General features: G+C 44.6%; 1 protein-coding gene across 1 annotated transcript; it reads right to left on the bottom strand.

Moving 5' to 3' along the window:
* Positions 1–8,456: 8,456 nt before the first annotated feature.
* On the bottom strand, positions 8,457–17,787 carry stap2a (signal transducing adaptor family member 2a; the record flags this gene model as incomplete). Its single annotated transcript, XM_079498108.1, has 11 exons — positions 17,670–17,787; positions 14,432–14,503; positions 13,990–14,109; positions 13,610–13,666; positions 12,227–12,381; positions 11,510–11,641; positions 11,251–11,320; positions 10,079–10,181; positions 9,824–9,943; positions 9,252–9,383; positions 8,457–8,512 (listed from the first exon to the last, which is right to left on the bottom strand). The coding sequence occupies exons 1-11, from the start codon at positions 17,775–17,777 to the stop codon at positions 8,457–8,459; spliced, it is 1,125 nt and encodes a 374-aa protein (XP_079354234.1). The 5' UTR covers positions 17,778–17,787.
* Positions 17,788–19,429: the final 1,642 nt, after the last annotated feature.

Genomic DNA, 19,429 nt, shown 5'->3' with positions numbered 1-19,429 from the left:
AAGTTTGAGTACTTATGCTGAACTAACACTGAATGATTTTCCTGTTAACAATGGAGTAAAAGATTGTCTCTGTCTAGCTCAGTCAGTAGAGATCTCACCCTTGGACCACAAGGTTGTGTGTTCAAATCCCGGTAAAGACAACTCAGTGTATCCATTGTGTGCTGCAAGATTTGTGATGACTCAACTATATAAATATTGAAGTAGATTACATTTGACCCATCAGGCACTAGGACATGGCATCACAATAATAGAGATACTAGTAACTGAAATAGTGTAATAAGTCTCATAGTGTAATAAGTGTAATAGTGTAATAGTGTAATATTGAAATAGTGTATTGAGTCAAATTTTTTAATAGTGTAATAAGTGTATTTAGTGTAATAGTGTAATAGTGTAATAGTAGTGTAATAGTGTAATAAGTGCAATGTGTAATACCGTACTGTACTGTACCATACTGTGCTGTACCGTATTGTACCATATGGTACTGTACTGTACTGTACTGTACTGTACTGTACTGTACTGTACTGTACTGCACCGTACTGTACTGTACTGCACCATACTGTACTGTACTGTACTGTACCATACTGTACCATACTGTACCGTACTGTACCGTACCGTACCGTACCGGGACATGTTATGAGCATGTAGATCTGCTAATTTCTAAAAGTCTGAGTACTTATGCTGAACTAACACTGAATGATTTTCCTGTTAACAATGGAGTAACTGATTGTCTCCGTGTAGCTCAGTCAGTCGAGCTCTTGCCCTTGGACCGCAAGGTTGTTGGTTCAAATCCAGGTACCAACAACTCAGCCTGTGAGTCTCATTTGTGCATATTGTTGAACGCCCTGTGGGCCATATCAGTGAGATCAATAACTTTAAAGACTGGTGTGATAATAGCCACCTTATGTTAAACTCCACAAAAACTAAAGAGATGATCTTTGATCCAAATCCATGGTTATGAACGATTGTCTGCCTAACACACACACGCATGCAGCCACGCACGCACGCACGCACGCACGCACGCAGGCAGGCAGGCAGGGGCAGGCAGGCAGGCAGGCAGGCAGGCAGACACGCACGCACGCACGCACGCACGCAGGCAGGCAGGCAGGCAGGCAGGCAGGCAGGGGCAGGCAGGCAGGCAGGCAGGCACGCACGCACACACAAGACATGCCTAAAATGAGCACACCTTCTTGTTACCAAATCACTGAATGGTTTTACTGTTTACAATATAGTCACTGATTGTCTCTGTGTAGCTCAGTCAGTAGAGCTCCCGCCTTCGGTCCACAAGGTTGCGAGTTCAAATCCTGGTACCGACAACTCTGCTCGTCGGTCTCATTTGTGCGTGTTGTTCTCATTGCGCATTGTTCTTCTTCTATCTTGGTCCCGCTTTATCGCTGCTTGCAGCTATATTTAGGGACCAAGAAGTCACGCAGTGACTTTGGTCACTCTTTGTTTTTGTGTTTATTTTTCTTCTTCTCCTTCTCCTTCTTCTCCTTCCGCCAAAAATAGCTGTTCTGACTGAATGGTGCAGTCGGTTTTCGCGAAACGCGGTAATCTGGTAGAGGGCCATGCCAAACGGTGAATATGCGACGCCCAAGACGATTGGCCAAATGGTGGCGCTATAGCGCTCAATTGAAAATGCTAACTTTGAACGTGCATAGCTCATGAATCGTTTGACCGTTGGCAATGACACTTTGATACCCATATGCGTCTCCTCGTGCTGAACAACTTTCGTGTTCTGACTTTTGACCTCTGACCTTTAGATCACCCGCCATTTTGAATTATATGATCAGTACTTTATTTTATTCTCCTTCTGCCAAAAATAGCTGTTCTGACTGAACCGTGCAGTCGGTTTGCGCAAAACTTGTCAACATGATAGAGGACCATGCCAAACGGTGACTATGTGAAGCCCATCATGATTGGCCAAATGGTGGCGCTATAGCACTCAATTGATGCAAAACTTGCAAAACTTGCAAACTTTGAACGTGCATATCTCATGAACCGTTTGACCGTTGGCAATGACACTTTGATACACATATGTGTCTCCTCATGCCGAACAACTTCCGAGTTCTGACTTTTGACCTCTGACCTTTAGATCACCCGCCATTTTGAATTATTTGAAAAACAGTTAAAATGTAACTCCTCCCAGAATCTTTGCTCAAAATGCACGAAAACTTCTACACGTGAACTTTGGACCTATACGGACAAATAATCGTAGCACATTTTTGTTAAGTGAAAAAATGAAGTTTTTATGAGCCAATGAAAATTGCTGTTTTGTGAAAATTATTCTTCTGCCTCTAATACACACACATGCTTATGTCACTTTACTATGCGAAGCCCATCACGATTGGCCAAATGGTGGCGCTATAGCACTCAATTGATGCAAAACTTGCAAACTTGCAAACTTTGAACGTGCATATCTCATGAACCGTTTGACCGTTGGCAATGACACTTTGATACACATATGTGTCTCCTCATGCCCAACAACTTTCCTGTTCTGACTTTTGACCTCTGACCTTTAGATCACCCGCCATTTTGAATTATATGAAAAACAGTTAAAATGTAACGTCTCCCAGAATCTTTGCTCAAAATGCACGAAAACTTCTACACGTGAACTTTGGACATATACGGACAAATAATCGTAGCACATTTTTTCTAAGTGAAAAAATGAAGTTTTTATGAGCCAATGAAAATTGCGCGCGCACGCACACACACACACACACACACTAAAGTTTATACTGAATGATGTTACTGTTTAGAATGAGTCAACTGACTGTGTCTGCATAGCTCAGTTGGTAGAGCTCTCGCCGTTGGACCACAAGGTTGTGTGTTCAAATCCCGGTAAAGACAACTCAGTGTATCCATTGTGTGCTGCAAGATTTGTGATGACTCAACTATATAAATATTGAAATAGATTACATTTGACCCATCAGGCACTAGGACATGGCATCACAATAATAGAGATACTAGTAACTGAAATAGTGTAATAAGTCTCATAGTGTAATAGTGTAATTGTGTAATATTGAAATAGTGTATTGAGTCAAATTTTTTAATAGTGTAATAAGTGTATTTAGTGTAATAGTGTAATAGTGTAATAGTAGTGTAATAGTGTAATAAGTGCAATGTGTAATACCGTACTGTACTGTACCATACTGTGCTGTACCGTATTGTACCATATGGTACTGTACTGTACTGTACTGTACTGTACTGTACTGTACTGTACTGCACCGTACTGTACTGTACTGCACCATACTGTACTGTACTGTACTGTACTGTACCATACTGTACCATACTGTACCGTACTGTACCGTACCGTACCGTACCGGGACATGTTATGAGCATGTAGATCTGCTAATTTCTAAAAGTCTGAGTACTTATGCTGAACTAACACTGAATGATTTTCCTGTTAACAATGGAGTAACTGATTGTCTCCGTGTAGCCTATAGTCAGTAGAGCTCTTGCCCTTGGACCGCAAGGTTGTTGTTTCAAACCCGGGTACAGACAACTCAGCTCGTCAGTCTCATTTTTGCATATTGTTCTTATTGCGCATTGTTCTTCTTCCATCTTGGTCCCGCTTTATCGCTGCTTGCAGCTATATTTGTTATTCTGACCAACCCTTTATTGAGTTCAGTCAGGTTTGTTTTTAAACTGTGGAACCATTGGTGAGTAAGCCTGTATTGTATGCATTTGTGATTTTATGTAGACAATGTCTGCCTCTTGTTTGTCTCTGTATTTGTATGTTTTTTTTATGTCACTATGGACCTTGTGTCTTTAATAAAGTTTGATTGATTGATCATTGATTGATTGATTGATTGTAATTACTCTGGATAAGAGCGTCTGCTAAATGCCTACATTTTAAATTGTAAAACCACTGGGCTACATACATACACTACAGACTACGCAGCTGTGCCACGCTGCTTCTAATGTGCACAGAATAGATAGACCCGCGGCGGCCTACAGCGCCTTAGACCATGAACAGAAATATTATGGGAATGCTGAAATGTGCTCCTGGCTTTGCCAAGCTGTCAAAGAATCACCTCAGAATTTCAAAGTACCGTACCTGGCTGGCACAGTGATTTATCAACAAAGCCTTCCATTGTGAAGTAACCTAGAGAACCTCTTGCACTGTGAGTCCTTTAAGTCCATGTAAGGCAAAGCCACTATGTTTGTATCACACAAAGTGTATCATAATAAGGCATAAAAGGCCATTTAAAGAGAAATAAGGAGTAGAAATGAATTAAATAGAATAAAATATTAAAGGCAAAAGTACATTTAGGCTAGGATCTTTTTTTCCCCCCAGTTAATCACATGAACCATAGTGTCCCTGTAGTCAAAGTGCTTCTAAATTATTAGATTAATCAAAATGTAATAAATAAATAAATAGATTATCACCTGGGCTGAGTTGACTTGCAGCAATACAGCATATGGTGAAATAGTGCAGAAAGGGTAGGGTTGTACTTAGGCCATTCCCTTTCTACAATTCCTTACAATGTTTTCTCTGTCATTCAGAACATATTCAGTTTTGTTGCAAACTGTTGCAGTGTGAGGTAGTGTGAGTTTGACCCAACGTTTTGCATGAAATGGCTGGACTAGTATAGTTTGTTAGTCGTCACGTCGAACGTCATCACTATAGAAGTCCAGTCACACGCCTGTACTTCTTGTGCCTCATGTGGCTGGACCCCATACAGTGAAAATCAGACTATATATGGCTCAAAAGAATAACTTGAACAACATCCCAGATTCTGTGCACCGGCACCGTGGAAAACGGGCCCGGTGAACAGAAAGGTAGCCCCTGCTGGGATGTCCCGACGCCGTAGGGAGGGAGTTGTTTGAAAACACACAGCGTGTGGCACTGGCTGCCAGCCTCACCATGACGCAGGCGTTCTGTGAAGCAGCCAAAGGCCACTGTTTTACACTCTGTCCATGTACTGGTTCCTCTTGGAAATGGCATATGTTGACCATCACAGTGTTGGCATAGGTATGCATGCAGTGCACTCTATCGAGTGCAATATCTTTTTAGATTATGCGGTTTTCGCAGAATGAAATGCAAAAGAAAGATAATTGTATTCACCTCATACTTTGCATTGGTAATGTTCGGTGTTGATTATCAAATTGCCCGAGCCTATATTGACACGGACCCATTTTCCAGGGTCCGCCAACATAAATGAGTTCTTGGATAAATGAAGACTTTCATGCAAAAAAAACAGTTTAATGCCCTCGAGATGTAATGAACAACAGTGTTCTTTGATAATAGTATGAAAACAGACACAACACAGAAGATATAATACAAATGTACAAGAGAGCGGTCAGAGTACGAAGACAGTCTCGCATGAGCTCTAGTGCCTACGGCACTTCATGGAGTCTTATAAACATTTGCACACAAAAAACAATAAGAAAAAAAAAAGATGACACAAAGTCATCCGTTTGGTCTTGGTAAACATACCTATCCATTCTGAGATTAGTTTTTATTGTTGCTTTTTACCCATCAGATCTGCATTAAGGAGAATACCTTAATTAATACTTTAATCTGATGTGATTGTATCCCAGAACGAGTGGTACAGGTGAAAGATTTCATAACTCCATCGATCGGGACACATCAGCTGCATAATCGGCGAAACCGATGTTGTGAAAAAGGTCAAACAATGGTCAATATATCGTCCTCCAAACCGATATAGTATATCGGTCAGGCTCTGCCATAGTGGGAAGTAGCCATGGTTCACATGGCGCCCGTACTTCACGAGCGTCACAGCGAAACTTCAGCCTGTTTTTTGGGACTGCTATTTTTACAGAGCAAACGTGTACATAAACATTCAGATTTCAAATATAAAGGGCCACGGATGTTACAATTCTAGCTTGTTTAAAAAGCATTTATATCCGAGCTGCTTTTTTCGCCATAGGCTTTCAACTACGCGCCCCTATAGGTTGGGAGGTGTGTTGCACTCTGATACACTGGGTGTGTTCGATATAGGCACACTGACCGCACTGCCAATAATAGGCGAGTGCGCAAACGCACCCAGTTTGAGAAAAATAGCCGGGGCGCTTGGATAAAAATGGCTTTCATTAAACAACGTGGAAGCATTCGACCAGCAAAGTTCTAACATCCGTGGCACCCGTGGTGAGTACTTTATATTTGCAATCTGAACGTTTGTGTAGACGTTTGCTCTGTAAATGTATAGCGGTCCCAAAAAACAGGCTGAAGTTGCTTATGTCATGTTTCAGGGCTAAGTGGGAAGTAAAGTTCTGCAGCATAGGAGAAAGGGAATGATATAAACTTAACACAAAAGCCTAGTTTCCAAACATGTCAGTTTGAGTTGGTCAGTCAGCAGTAGTTCAACATCTATTCCATTGGAGGGCAGCCTTACATATAAATACAGTGTACTCATTGAGACAGTTATGCATTGAAAATTACAAGCAGCAACTCGTTTCTGTTGACAAACAGAACGGTTGTACCAAACAGAACAACACTTTAAAAATGCCCCATGTGACTCAATTTATACTTGAATAAAGTGTCTCGCACCAAAAATAACAGATTTAAGAGCTTGTGTGTGCACAGGGACGGAGTAAAGTAACCCCCACGAGGGCCCCTGGGCCGGTAAATTGTTTGAGGCACCCAAAGCGCGCGCGCAAAGTGTGTTTTAATCATCTTTTTGACCTAAATTTAACCAAATCAAGCCCTTTTCAGGGCCTCAAACCCATGAGTACCGCGCGATCCAATTTCCCCAAAGGGCCCCTGACCAATGGCTAATTTGGCACTGCTTGTGGATCTGCTATTTCTGAATAGCTGACAGTTTAAATTGGGCTTAACCCTCTCAAGGACCCCTGGCCCTAGGGTGGGGGGGGGGGGGGGGGATTCTCTGGTCATAGACCAGAGAATCAATATGAATTATGTTTTGACCTATATGTTGTTGTGTGCAACATTCCAAAAAAATCCATTTGAGAACATTTAACTTCAAGCAAACCACTTTAAGAAAGAATCACATCAACAATATAGCTCCGCTATTTGTGTGGTGTGTGAGACACCGTCCGTCCGGCACACACAAGTGAGTACAAATCAGGAAAGCATACTTCCTAAAGGATCCAAGGTATTTGAGGTCAGTTATATTATAGCACCATTTACAGTACAGTAGTATCACATACAGTACAGTAGTAGTATCACATACAGTACACAGCATCACAGAGGAGAAGTATTGAGTGGAATGTCAGCAGCGAACCGACAGTACAGTACAGATCTGAGCCCTGTAGGTTTCAGGCTCATTAAAGAAACAATGCAGTCAATGAGCTGGAACAGGGATTCTAGGTCAGGGCAGGGCAGGGTTGGGTTCCCAAAGCTCTCCGTGACAAAAAGGAAGGACCCCAAATAGCCAGGGGATCGTCCGTCGCCATGCCGGCTTGTGGTGGACCATCTTTGTCATTATATATATATTTTTTTTTTGCCACGGACAGAAACGCGACATACTAATTCCCACACGGGTTGTGCTTATAACCACGCCCCCGGGCAAGTTAAGTTTACTGAGGTTAAGGTTAGGGTTAGGTTTAGGCTGTCAATCACAGCGACTGACCATGACCAATCCCAGCGCGTCCTTGCACAACCCGTGTAGCATAACGCGTTAGGAACACATAAAGAGCTAGCTATGACCATAACAGGTCTGTAACTCTGATAGAGTTAACAGGGTCCTTGCAAAAGTGTCTTTACACATTCTGAAGAAAACCTGAAAGACTTGACTGATTCAGTAATGGGGTCTCATGATCAAAATATGAACATTATAATTGTGTGCAAAAAAAGAAAATCTAAAATGCCACATACAAAATCCAAGTGTTTGCCACGGACACATTTTGTCAGTGTACGGACCCATTGATGATGACCCCTGGTCAGAGCTTCTGGACCCATTGATGATGACCCCTGGTCAGAGCTTCTGGCTGCGGCCCACCGACCTTATTGTGCAAACGCTTTAAAATAATAATAATAAATAAAAAACAAAAGAATAGCGGAAAAAGGCTGCACTATAGTGTGTCAAGATGCAACGCCAGGGTTGTTAGCTTATAGCTCAGCTATTTCCAAAAAAATAATTTAAAAAGTTTGAAAGTTAAAATGTTTTTGTTTTTAATCAATTTTCCCTCTCCTTTCCAATTGGCCTCATAGCACCCTCTGGTGGCCATCCTGGTGGCTGCAGCCACAACTTTGATAATGTTCTCGGTTGACTGAATTATTTCCATCCAGATGGAATAGAAGGCACCGATATGAATGTTTAGCTGCAGACAGATTCATTTTTTTAATGTATTTTTAATCATTGATACCTTGATTTTATATTATGTAAAAAAATTAAAAATCCCCCAAAACACGCTTCTTGAGTATTTGATGAATGTAAAAAGTCGACCTGGATAGAATGATGGCTCAGAAGAACATAATGGAAGGTTGCAGCGCCGCTGAGCTGCCGTGTGGCAGGACGTGGTACTGCACTCTAATCCTGACTGGCTCGTCTCTTCTCCAGCTTCAATTTAAGCTCCTCGTTGAGCGCTGTGGACACGCACACACGCACGCACGCACACACACACACACACACACACACACACACACACACACACACACACACACACACACACACACACACACACACACACACACACACACACACACACACACACACACACACACACACACACACACACACACACACACACACACACACACACACACACACACACACACACACACACATAGGCCCAGATTAACAATGGAACCACGCTGGGCAAGACCTACGCTGTAGACGCTATCATTTGTTTTGCGGCGGTAGTTGCGGGATTTTGGCAGAAGTACCGCCCAAGGAAATGACGTTGACGCTTTACAAATCAGTTTACATTCTCTGTGAATGAAACAAGTGTTGTGATTGGTCGGAAAAATATCGTATCCGGGGGAAATACATCTGACGGATGTTCCGGACCGACACTACTGCCGATAGCGCCTCTGCCTTAGGTTGTGACCAGGCTTTTCTCTTTGCAGAAGAGTAAGGCTGGGAACTACTAGGCTACAATGGAACTTAGTGGAGCTTAAGCACCAGCGCCCACAGCTTGCAGGGCCCTGTGTGAGACTATTTCAAATAGACATTCACTGTGTGCTAGTGGGGAGGGGGACAGGGGACACTAGGGGGGACAGGGGACAGACACTAGGGGGGACAGGGGACATACACTAGGGGGGACAGGGGACAGACACTAGGGAGGCTAGGGGACAGACACTAGGGGGGACAGGGGACACTCACTGTGTGCTAGGGGGGAGGGGGACAGGATGAGCCTCCTCATGGGGTTGGTGGGGGAGGAGGGGACTGAGGAGGTGAGGATACGGCGGTCGGGGGCGGGGCTTCTGGAGACCGCCGCTTTGCTGCACCACCGATCTGAGGAGCAAACACACCGTTAGTGCCACTGCACGCACACACTCACGCACGCACACACAGACACACGCAGGCAAGCACAGACGCACGCACGCACGCACGCACGCACGCACGCACGCACGCACGCACGCACGCACGCACGCACGCACGCACGCACGCACGCACGCACGCACGCACGCACGCACGATAGTACAGGGGTGATGGAGAGGGCCACTAAATGTCCACACTCACCTCACTACCACACCAACAGTGTTTTGAGCAGGAGCACAGGCACGCAGCTGTCTCACGTGCACGTGAGAGTGCGTTTACCTGCTAGTGATGATATCAGGGTGTGTGTGTGTGTGTGTGTGTGTGTGTGTGTGTGTGTGTGTGTGTGTGTGTGTGTGTGTGTGTGTGTGTGTGTGTGTGTGTGTGCGCGTGTGTGTGTGTGTGTGTGTGTGTACCCTGTTTGGGGGGCAGTGCGGGGGCTCTGGGCAGGGGGCTGGAGGGGGCTCTGTGCAGGGGGCTGGAGGGGGCGGTGTGCAGCATCCGCTCTCCATTCTCATCGTTAGACGAAACGTACGCTGCGGACAATAAACACACAACATTTAATTAAATAATCTTTAATAGACAATCTTTGTCTATGAATAAAAAAGTCAGGCATAGACGTGGGCTTGGAAAGAATAAGCTGGTGCGTGCTTGCGTGCGTGCGTACTCACTGATGTTCTCTTCATAAGGCTCCTCTAGCAAGAAAGGTTGTAGCGTTCCTGCCGTCTTCTCTACCAGAGCGTCTATGACCTCATGGAGCGAGGAGCACGGGATCTAGTGGATCACAGAACATGTTCAGTATGAGAGGAGCAAGGGATCTAGTGGATCACAGAACATGTTCAGTATGAGAGGAGCAAGGGATCTAGTGGATCACAGAACATGTTCAGTATGAGAGGAGCAGGGATCTAGTGGATCACAGAACAACATGTTCAGTATGAGAGGAGCAGGGATCTAGTGGATCACAGAACAACATGTTCAGTATGAGAGGAGCAGGAGATCTAGTGGATCACACAACAACACAACAACAACATTACATCTTTGTAAAGTTAGTGTTAGTAAAAAGCAGGTAAAAGAGTAACGTTTGAGCAGACTAACATCAGTCACTCTACCATTCAATGTAGTAGAAGAGCTGACTGTTTACACCACAGCTATGTCGTCTCCGCCTACAGGAAATACTGTAGACTTCTCTCTTACTCTCACCGGAGCCGGTCGCATATCTTTTCTCTCTCTCTATTCTCCTCTCTCCCTCCCTCGTCCAACACCCCCACCCCACCCGCCTCGTCTACCCCCCACCTTTTCTTTTTTTCCTCTCGAGATAGCCCTGAAATATGGCTGCAGCTGTGTGCCACTGAAACAAATTCCAATCAACTCTGTTGACATGGCAATAAAGTATTGAATCTTGAAATACATACCTATTCGGTCTATAGAGAGGCCATGCATCATTATTTAGCCAAGAGCGCCATCCAGTGTAAAATCCAAGACACTCAAAGTCTGTCTCCTTTCACTGCTTTTGAGTGTTTGTTTGTCATGGATGATTGTCAAACTTTTTTTCTTTTTTTTTTTGCATTCTTTTTTAATCACGAACACGGAACAAACAGCTCTCTCATTACCAACGATCTGGGGTGCAACCATAGTGAAGATGAACGAACATGACCTCGAAAAAAAAAAAAAATCTATTTTCACGATTTTTCAAAAATAGCAGATCTACAAGCTCGTAGCGTGCTACAGCTTGTAGATCTGCTATTTTTCAATAGCTAAATTATAACGTAATGTTTAAAACACCAAAAGGGGTTCCCGCCCAAAATGGGTTAAATAGTATTATTTTCTACGTTAGGATACTTACTGGATTTTCTACATCGATGATGTAACCACCCTGCTCCCTCTGCGTCACTCTGTAGTGTCTGAAAACCGACCTACAGACAGACAGAGAGACAGAGACAGACAGATAGGAAATGTGTATCGTCATACATCATCATGACAGTACAGTACAGTACACAGTGGTACATCCTACCCGTTGAGGGCCTGTCTGCTGGTGACAGTACAGTACAGTACAGTACAGTACAGTACAGTACAGTACAGTACAGTACAGTACAGTATCCTACCCGTTGAGGTCCTGTCTGGTGGTCACAGCCAGGGAGCATCCATCTCTGCCTGGACGCAGCAACATGTTCCCACAGTCTGGATGTCTCTCCAACAACACCTCCGCCTCGTTACGGGACACAGGCCGGAAACACCTGCACACATGTATTTATTATTTATTAATAGTATATAATTTACCAACACATTAATTCCTACCTCCGCCATTTTAACCCATAAAGAACTGAGGCCCAATCTACAAATGTTTGTGACATGACAGTTTTCTGAAGGAAATGTATGTTGCTTTATCAGTGGCGAGTCTGGCGAGCCCCATCTTCAAATATTTTGTTCCAGGGAGCACCCAAAAAAAAAAAGATTTTAGTTAAAATATGTTTGCTTAGGGAAAAAAAAATCATTTTGTTTGTATATACAGCATATCTACAAGCTCATAGTGCGGCACGAATGTGCTATGAGCTTGTATATCTGCTATATTCTTTGGAATAGCCAACGCATACAAAATGGATAAAAGGGGTTGAAATGATTGTGTTGCCCTGGAACCCCCTCAAGGACCCCAGGGGGTCCCTCCCAGTCGGACCCCACTTTGAAAACAACCGTTTTAAAATCCTAACAGTTTTCTGTATGTCGCTGCTATGTATTATATATAGCTAAAGGGATGCCTTCCTGGTTTTAATGGCTTAACATGAATAATGAATGGGGGGGAAACAGCTAGCCGACCGACTCACGCTGGGATCTCCCCCACCAGGGGCACGGAGAGGGGGGAGGGCGGGGCGCGGGTGGGGGTGCTGCGCGCTCTCCTCCTGGACCTCTCCTTGTCCACCACCTCCCTCAGCATCTGCAGCTGGCCGGGCAGCAGGGTCAGGCAGGACGGTGCGTTGAGCTGGACGGGAAGCACACGGAGCACCGACATTATCACTTTCATTTCATGGAAAGTTCATATTTTGGACATAGTTGGTAGGAAAAAAAACATCCAGCTCAAGTAAAGTTAGGAGGTTTTTTGTTGGAGCACTTTTTAATACTTTTTTAGTATTAATGAAGGGTGTTCTATAGGAGTGGTTCCCAAACCTTTTCATGTCAAGGACCCCCAAATTGACACTCATTAGCCCGCGGACCCCCATTTGAAAACATATGCCCCCATAAGAGAAGATTCTTACGGCTCTAGCAGTGATTTTCAAGCATTTTCATTGCTTTTCAATCCCTCGGTTTGACCTGAATTAGGCTACAGTCCCTTATTTAATGGCATTTCTATATCTGGGACCCCAATGTATATTGTAAAATTAATTCAACTCTGAGAGTGTACGGGTCCATTTGGTTCCATACAATCTCTGAGTTACAGACACATAAGGGTCCATTTGGTTCCTAACTATCATTTAGCGGGGACCCCCTGGAACTCCCTTAAGTACCCCTAGGGGTCCCCGGACCCCACTTTGGGAACCCATGTGTTACTTCAAAAACCTCAAAAGTGGAGTTAGGTGGTTTCGTCAAGACATCAGCAACAAATTCCCGATATAATGTGTATGGTAAAGTCCACAGCACAACTATAAGGACAACTTCCATTTGGATATAGTGATGCTGATGTTAGCTGTACTGTGTGGAGAGAGAGGCGAGTTGGATGATAGGGGTGGGCAACTGGTGGCCTGGGGGCCACATGCGACCCCCACCTTCACTTAATGCAGCCCACATGTTAATATCAGAATACTGATATAGTATTGATTTCAGCTGTTACAATTCTAAACTCGCTTTAATTACTTCATGACTAGTATTAAATGACTAGTACTTAATGACTTGTATTACAATGTTATTGTCTTTTTGTGTTCAATGTAGAACTAGTTAACAGTTTATAAAGTTAACATAACTATAACTAAACTAAATGCATTTGAAATTCAATAAAGAGGTTACAAGGTTCTAATATAGCGAAAATAGCTGATCTACAAGCTCAAAATGCATCGCATTGCGACACGTTTTGAGCTTGTAGATCGGCTACTTTTTGCTACGACAGTGTGGAAATATATTGGCCCTCGCCATCGTCAAAGTTGCCCACCCCTGACATAGTGTACAGTGATGCTGATGTTAGCTGTACTGTGTGGAGAGAGAGGCGAGTCACTTACATCTATGACGGAGTAGAGGAAACCTTTCCACAGCTCCCTTGCTTCTAGGTTTGGAGCCTGAAACATACAGCACATCAACATGTTGTAATTGTTCATTATGCTAGCCCGAACGCTCGCGCAAAATTGCGTTGGCCCCCATTTGTCGGAGCGGACCATTATTATACCGGAGCGTTATTGCTTTAGCATCTAAGATGGACCAGCTCAGTGGCCTTGTGGTTAGAGTGTCCGCCCTGAGACTGGGAGGTTGGGGTTCAATCCCCGGCCGGGTCATACCAAAGACTCTAAAAATGGGACCCAGTGCCTCCCTGCTTGACAAAAATCTCAAGTCGTTAATGCCCTAGTGTGTATGGATGTGTGTGTGGTCTGGTCAGTGGTATTACGGTGAGTTTGGTCTCTCCGTCCTTCATCCTCAGGATGAGTCTGGCTGCCTCCAGGTTTCTGTCTCTGCTACAGTCGTCTATCAGCGAGACGAAGCCTCCCAGATCCAGCTTCTCTACGTACTGTACAACACGCACACACACACACACACACACACACACACACACAGGCTGGTCAATAGAATCCATTTTCAAAGATTTGCACACATTTGAATGATTTTTCAAAGATAATTCTAACACAATGACATTGTGGCCTGGGCCGCCGGGGTGGCGGTCCGGGCACCCAAGGCTGCAATGCCAGTCTGCCAGAGTGTCGCGGGTTCGAATCCCGATCCCTGACGACCTTTGCTGCGTGTCACTCCCCATCTCTCTCTCTCCCTGTTTCCTGTCAGTCTGATGTAATGGTATACAGACAGCTCTAGTGTACAGTACAGTATATACTCACATGTGTGTCCTTGGCGTTATTGAAGAAAAACAGGGTGTTTCCACACAGGCAGGTCCAAAGTCGCCTGGAGGCCTGTGACAGAGACACACACACACACACACACACACACACACACACACACACACACACACACACACACACACACACACACACACACACACACACACACACACACACACACACACACACACACACACACACACACACACACACACACACACACACACACACACACACACACACACACACACACACACACACAAATTATTATTATTTGGATCTGAAACAAAAAGTGCAATACATCTATCTAACTGTTATGCACCTAGTCTCTGTGTGTACGACGTGTTGTGGGGTCTCTGTACGGGTCGGGCCCGCCAGCCAGTTAGGCGCCTCCACACCGGGAGAGAGGCACGTAGAGGGAGGCGGAGCGCCGCGTCACCCGCTGGGACGAATCATATCTCCAATCTCCAAATATGGAGCTGGCTTGTTCTGACATCACAATGGTTGTTCTGACATCACATGTTATGACGTCTGCATAGAATCCATATTTGGGCATACCTGACAAAGAACTCCATATATGGGCATAAAAGAGGCACATACATAATAACTGCAGGGGACTGGTGAGGCATGCGTTTCCAACTTGACTTGCATCGTTCCAAAGTAGGCCAGTGCCCAACAGGCACTGCTCTAGTAGATCAGAATGCTACATTATGGTCAAACACAACGGCTGCATGCTTTTGGGCGGGAACCCCTTTTGGTGTTAGCATTATGTTATGCTTTAGCTATTGAAAAATAGCAGATCTACAAGCTCATAGCGCGCCACCGAGTGGCGCGCTACGAGCTTGTAGGTCTGCTATTTTTGAAAAATCGAAGAACGACTGACATAGAAACATAGCTTTTTCAGAATACTGTCAGGATGTAGAAGACATTTTTAGAATCTGATCTCAGGTCAAAATGGGCTAACACAGCACAGAGAGGGAAAAGATGACTTACTATATACAGAAAGTGACACTTATACTGTATATTTGTCTCTTCTCCCCCTTTAGCTACTCAAGGATAAATGAAACATGGTCTTCTTCTCCAGATAGACACACTGCCTATGACAGCTGATTCAGAACAGTATTTAGCCAACTTCTTTGCATTTGTCTTTTGCAATCATCCCAATATCAGTCCACAGAGAACAAGTTTGTGAACGTGGCCCCAGACTCAGCTACATGACAGTTATATCCCAAGGCGTTCCACCAGGCTGGGTGTTTGTTTTGTTTGTTTTTAGTTTTTTTGCCTTGCTTATAAGATCACCGTTTTCAATTCTACGTTTTTCAAATTGATTTAGAGATGTTGGTGGTGCTTCCCAAACTCACGTTGCGAGGCATTGTTAGCTTGTAGATCAGCTATTTAAGTGTAAAATGGTGCATTTTTATATAGCGCCTTTATCCAAGGCGCTTTACAGAGATTGTGCATTACATTCATCCATTCACACACACATTCATACACCGATGGCAGCGGAAACCATGCAAGGCACAAACTTGCACATCGGGAGCAATTTGGCGTTCAGTGTCTTGCTCAAGGACACTTCGACAGTAACTCTGGGGGAGCCCGGGTTCGAACTGGCAACCTCAACGGTTGCCATCCAGCCACTCTACCCCTGAGCCACCGCCGCCCCAGTGTACATATAATTTAAGTGCTTGTCTCTGTGTGTGTGTGTGTGTGTGTGTGTGTGTGTGTGTGTGTGTGTTTTTTTTGGGGGGGGGGGGGGTCGCGGCCCAAAAAGTTTGAGAACTACTGCTCTTCTAGGACACTCTGGGATTGGGATTGCCACTGGAGCCAAACCTCTGGCATGAGTCTGTCTCTATAGAGTCACATGTGTGCAATATTGACGTTTTTAGTGTTTTCTAAATGATGTTTGTTAAATTGATGGTTTTAGTGTTTCTCCCAGGGGGGGATGAGAGCTGGAGGCAACCTGGAGCTCAGCTGTTATGGAAATGTTCTCATGGATGTGTGGCTGTGTACACCTGAACCCCTCTCCAAAATGAGGGAAAGAGTATCCATTCCCTTAAAAATGCATTTATGCATCCCTACCTGCATGTTCTAATAGCCCTCCTATACATGCTATTAACATGCATCACCATATACCTTCTAGCCAATGCTCTCTCTCTGCAACTTTGTGAGAGTGAGTGAGGCCACCATTACTGTATTGATTTGACATTTAAATAAAGATTCAATAGGCTCATTATTGCCAGAGGGAATGTGTTTAGGAGGACACCACCTGCACCAATTGTATTGCATTCCTGATGTTTCAAGTAGCCTAATAAAATTCAAACAGTGATATAAATCAAGGTTTTCAATGTAATAGTCAATGTAGAGTCCCGGGATGCAGGGATGGTCTTTTAGATGAGTCCCAGGGACATTTGATGAGTCCCATTTTTACAAATTGCAGCATTTAACTCCCATTTCATTTTATATGGTTATAATGTGGTAAACTATTCCATGTAGAAAACAGAAGAATAAATGATTATTATAACTAAAGCTAGCAAAATAAACTAGAATAAAAAAACAGTACAGTAGTGCATCCCGTGGATGCAGAGGTGGTTGTTTTATTGCGTCCCTAAACTATAAACTGCGTTTTGGGATGCAAAATGCACCCTATTTTAATCTCTGTTCAAATAAGACTAGTGTATGGCCTTCTAGTCTACTGTCTAATACTGAGACAGTATACAGAGAGAATGGCTGTATGGTAGGTATGTAGCCTATATGGAGACAATCCTGATTCATGCATGTTGTCATTAATTTAAATGACACGTTTAGCAGTCCATTCATAAAATGTACATGCGTCTCCAATGTATGTCCACGCTTTGCTTTTATGGATGAGAGCAGCGGGCTATAGACGCTGTGTGTGTAAACTGTGAAGCAAATAAAATCCCCCATAATAACAACAGCAGGTCGGTGTGTGTGTGTGTGTGTGTGTGTGTGTGTGTGTGTGTCGCCTCGCCCAGACTCCAGTCAGACGCCCAGAGGAACCGACACAATAGTTGACAGACAGCTCTATTAATATAGAACGAACAGCAGGGGATTATTAATAATATGAGATATATCCCCCCTTCCACAGCAGCCCACTGTACTGACTGTCTGACCGACCACAGCATGCATGCACTGCCTTATAACAACACGGAACCGGCTCAGGCTAGTGTGTCACACTCAACACCGGCACGCGATGGAAGCAAAACCCCTTCCACCTTACCTTCTCCTTCGGTCCTCGCTTCTCCAGGTATCCCTCGTAGTAGCAGGGCGGTAGCTGCGCCCGGGATCCCCCCGGCCCCGAGCGCTGTTTGACGGGTGCAGCCGCCATGGAGTACCGCTGGCTGTCTGTCTGGATTTCTGTCTGTCTGGCTGGACTGGAGGGAGGGATGGATGGATGGAGGGATGGATGGAGGGCTTTGGGCACCCACCGAGGACAAAGGGGCGCTATTAGTAATTCAGTGAGAGTGACAGACACGCCTTCCCCGATGAGATATTGCCATCATGGAAAATATCCCCCCCAACAGCTGTGATGATGAAGACCCTCTACTGTGTCTGCAGGCTGGCTGGCATGCAGAGGAAGTGGGGCGGGGGTCATTTTTAAAATAAAGCTCCTTTTATTTTCTGACAATCATTTAATCGACTAGTAAAAAGCATTCATTATGAATTAAAGTCAAGTGATTGAAGGAGTGATGTCTATATTTCATCGGTCTTATTTTATTATTATTTTATTTATGTTTTTATTTGTATTGACTTTAACACTTTATTAGTCAAAAAGTGTAGCCTGCCCTACAGTCAGACACGCTAAAAGTCCTGGGGACTGTATTGTTTCCATTGTGGTCCTATGTAATTAATTAATGAACATAGCATACACAATTAGCAATAATACTTAATAACATCACAAACACTATAATGTAGCCTACACTAGAGATGGGAGAATTACATTTATCTCCCCTTTGTGTCCTGTTTTGTATCTTTTTTGGGGGGGGGGTTCAATTTGTGTATGAAACCAGTGTTACACGTCCTTTAACCGAACGCACTGGTTCCCAAAGTGGGGTCCGGGGCAGGGACCCCTAGGGGTCCTTGAGGGAGTTCCAGGGGGTCCCCAGCTAAATCATAGTTAGGAACGAAATGGACCCTTATGGGTCTGTAACTCAGAGAGTGTATAAATGGCATCCATTGTATTGATTTTACAATATATAAATTGGGGTCCTAGATATAGAAATGCCATTAAATGGGGGGGTCCATAGACTAATGCATGTCAAACTGGGGGTCCTTGAAATTAAACGGGTTGAGAATCACTACAGAGCTGTAAAAGTCTTCTCTTATGGGGGTCCCTGCATATCTCTTCAAATGGGGCTCCGCGGGCTAATGAGTGTCAACGTGGGGGTCCTTGACGGGTCCTAATTAGTGTCAACGTGGGGGTCCTTGACGGGTCCTAATTAGTGTCAACGTGGGGGTCCTTGACGGGTCCTAATTAGTGTCAACGTGGGGGTCCTTGACGGGTCCTAATTAGTGTCAACGTGGGGGTCCTTGACGGGTCCTAATTAGTGTCAACGTGGGGGTCCTTGACGGGTCCTAATTAGTGTCAACGTGGGGGTCCTTGACGGGTCCTAATTAGTGTCAACGTGGGGGTCCTTGACGGGTCCTAATTAGTGTCAACGTGGGGGTCCTTGACGGGTCCTAATTAGTGTCAACGTGGGGGTCCTTGACGGGTCCTAATTAGTGTCAACGTGGGGGTCCTTGACGGGTCCTAATTAGTGTCAACGTGGGGGTCCTTGACGGGTCCTAATTAGTGTCAACGTGGGGGTCCTTGACGGGTCCTAATTAGTGTCAACGTGGGGGTCCTTGACGGGTCCTAATTAGTGTCAACGTGGGGGTCCTTGACGGGTCCTAATTAGTGTCAACGTGGGGGTCCTTGACGGGTCCTAATTAGTGTCAACGTGGGGGTCCTTGACGGGTCCTAATTAGTGTCAACGTGGG

This window comes from Electrona antarctica, assembly GCF_951216825.1.
Source record: "Electrona antarctica genome assembly, chromosome: 1".
Taxonomy (NCBI): domain Eukaryota; kingdom Metazoa; phylum Chordata; class Actinopteri; order Myctophiformes; family Myctophidae; genus Electrona; species Electrona antarctica.
This window is presented reverse-complemented; position numbering and strand designations above follow the sequence as displayed.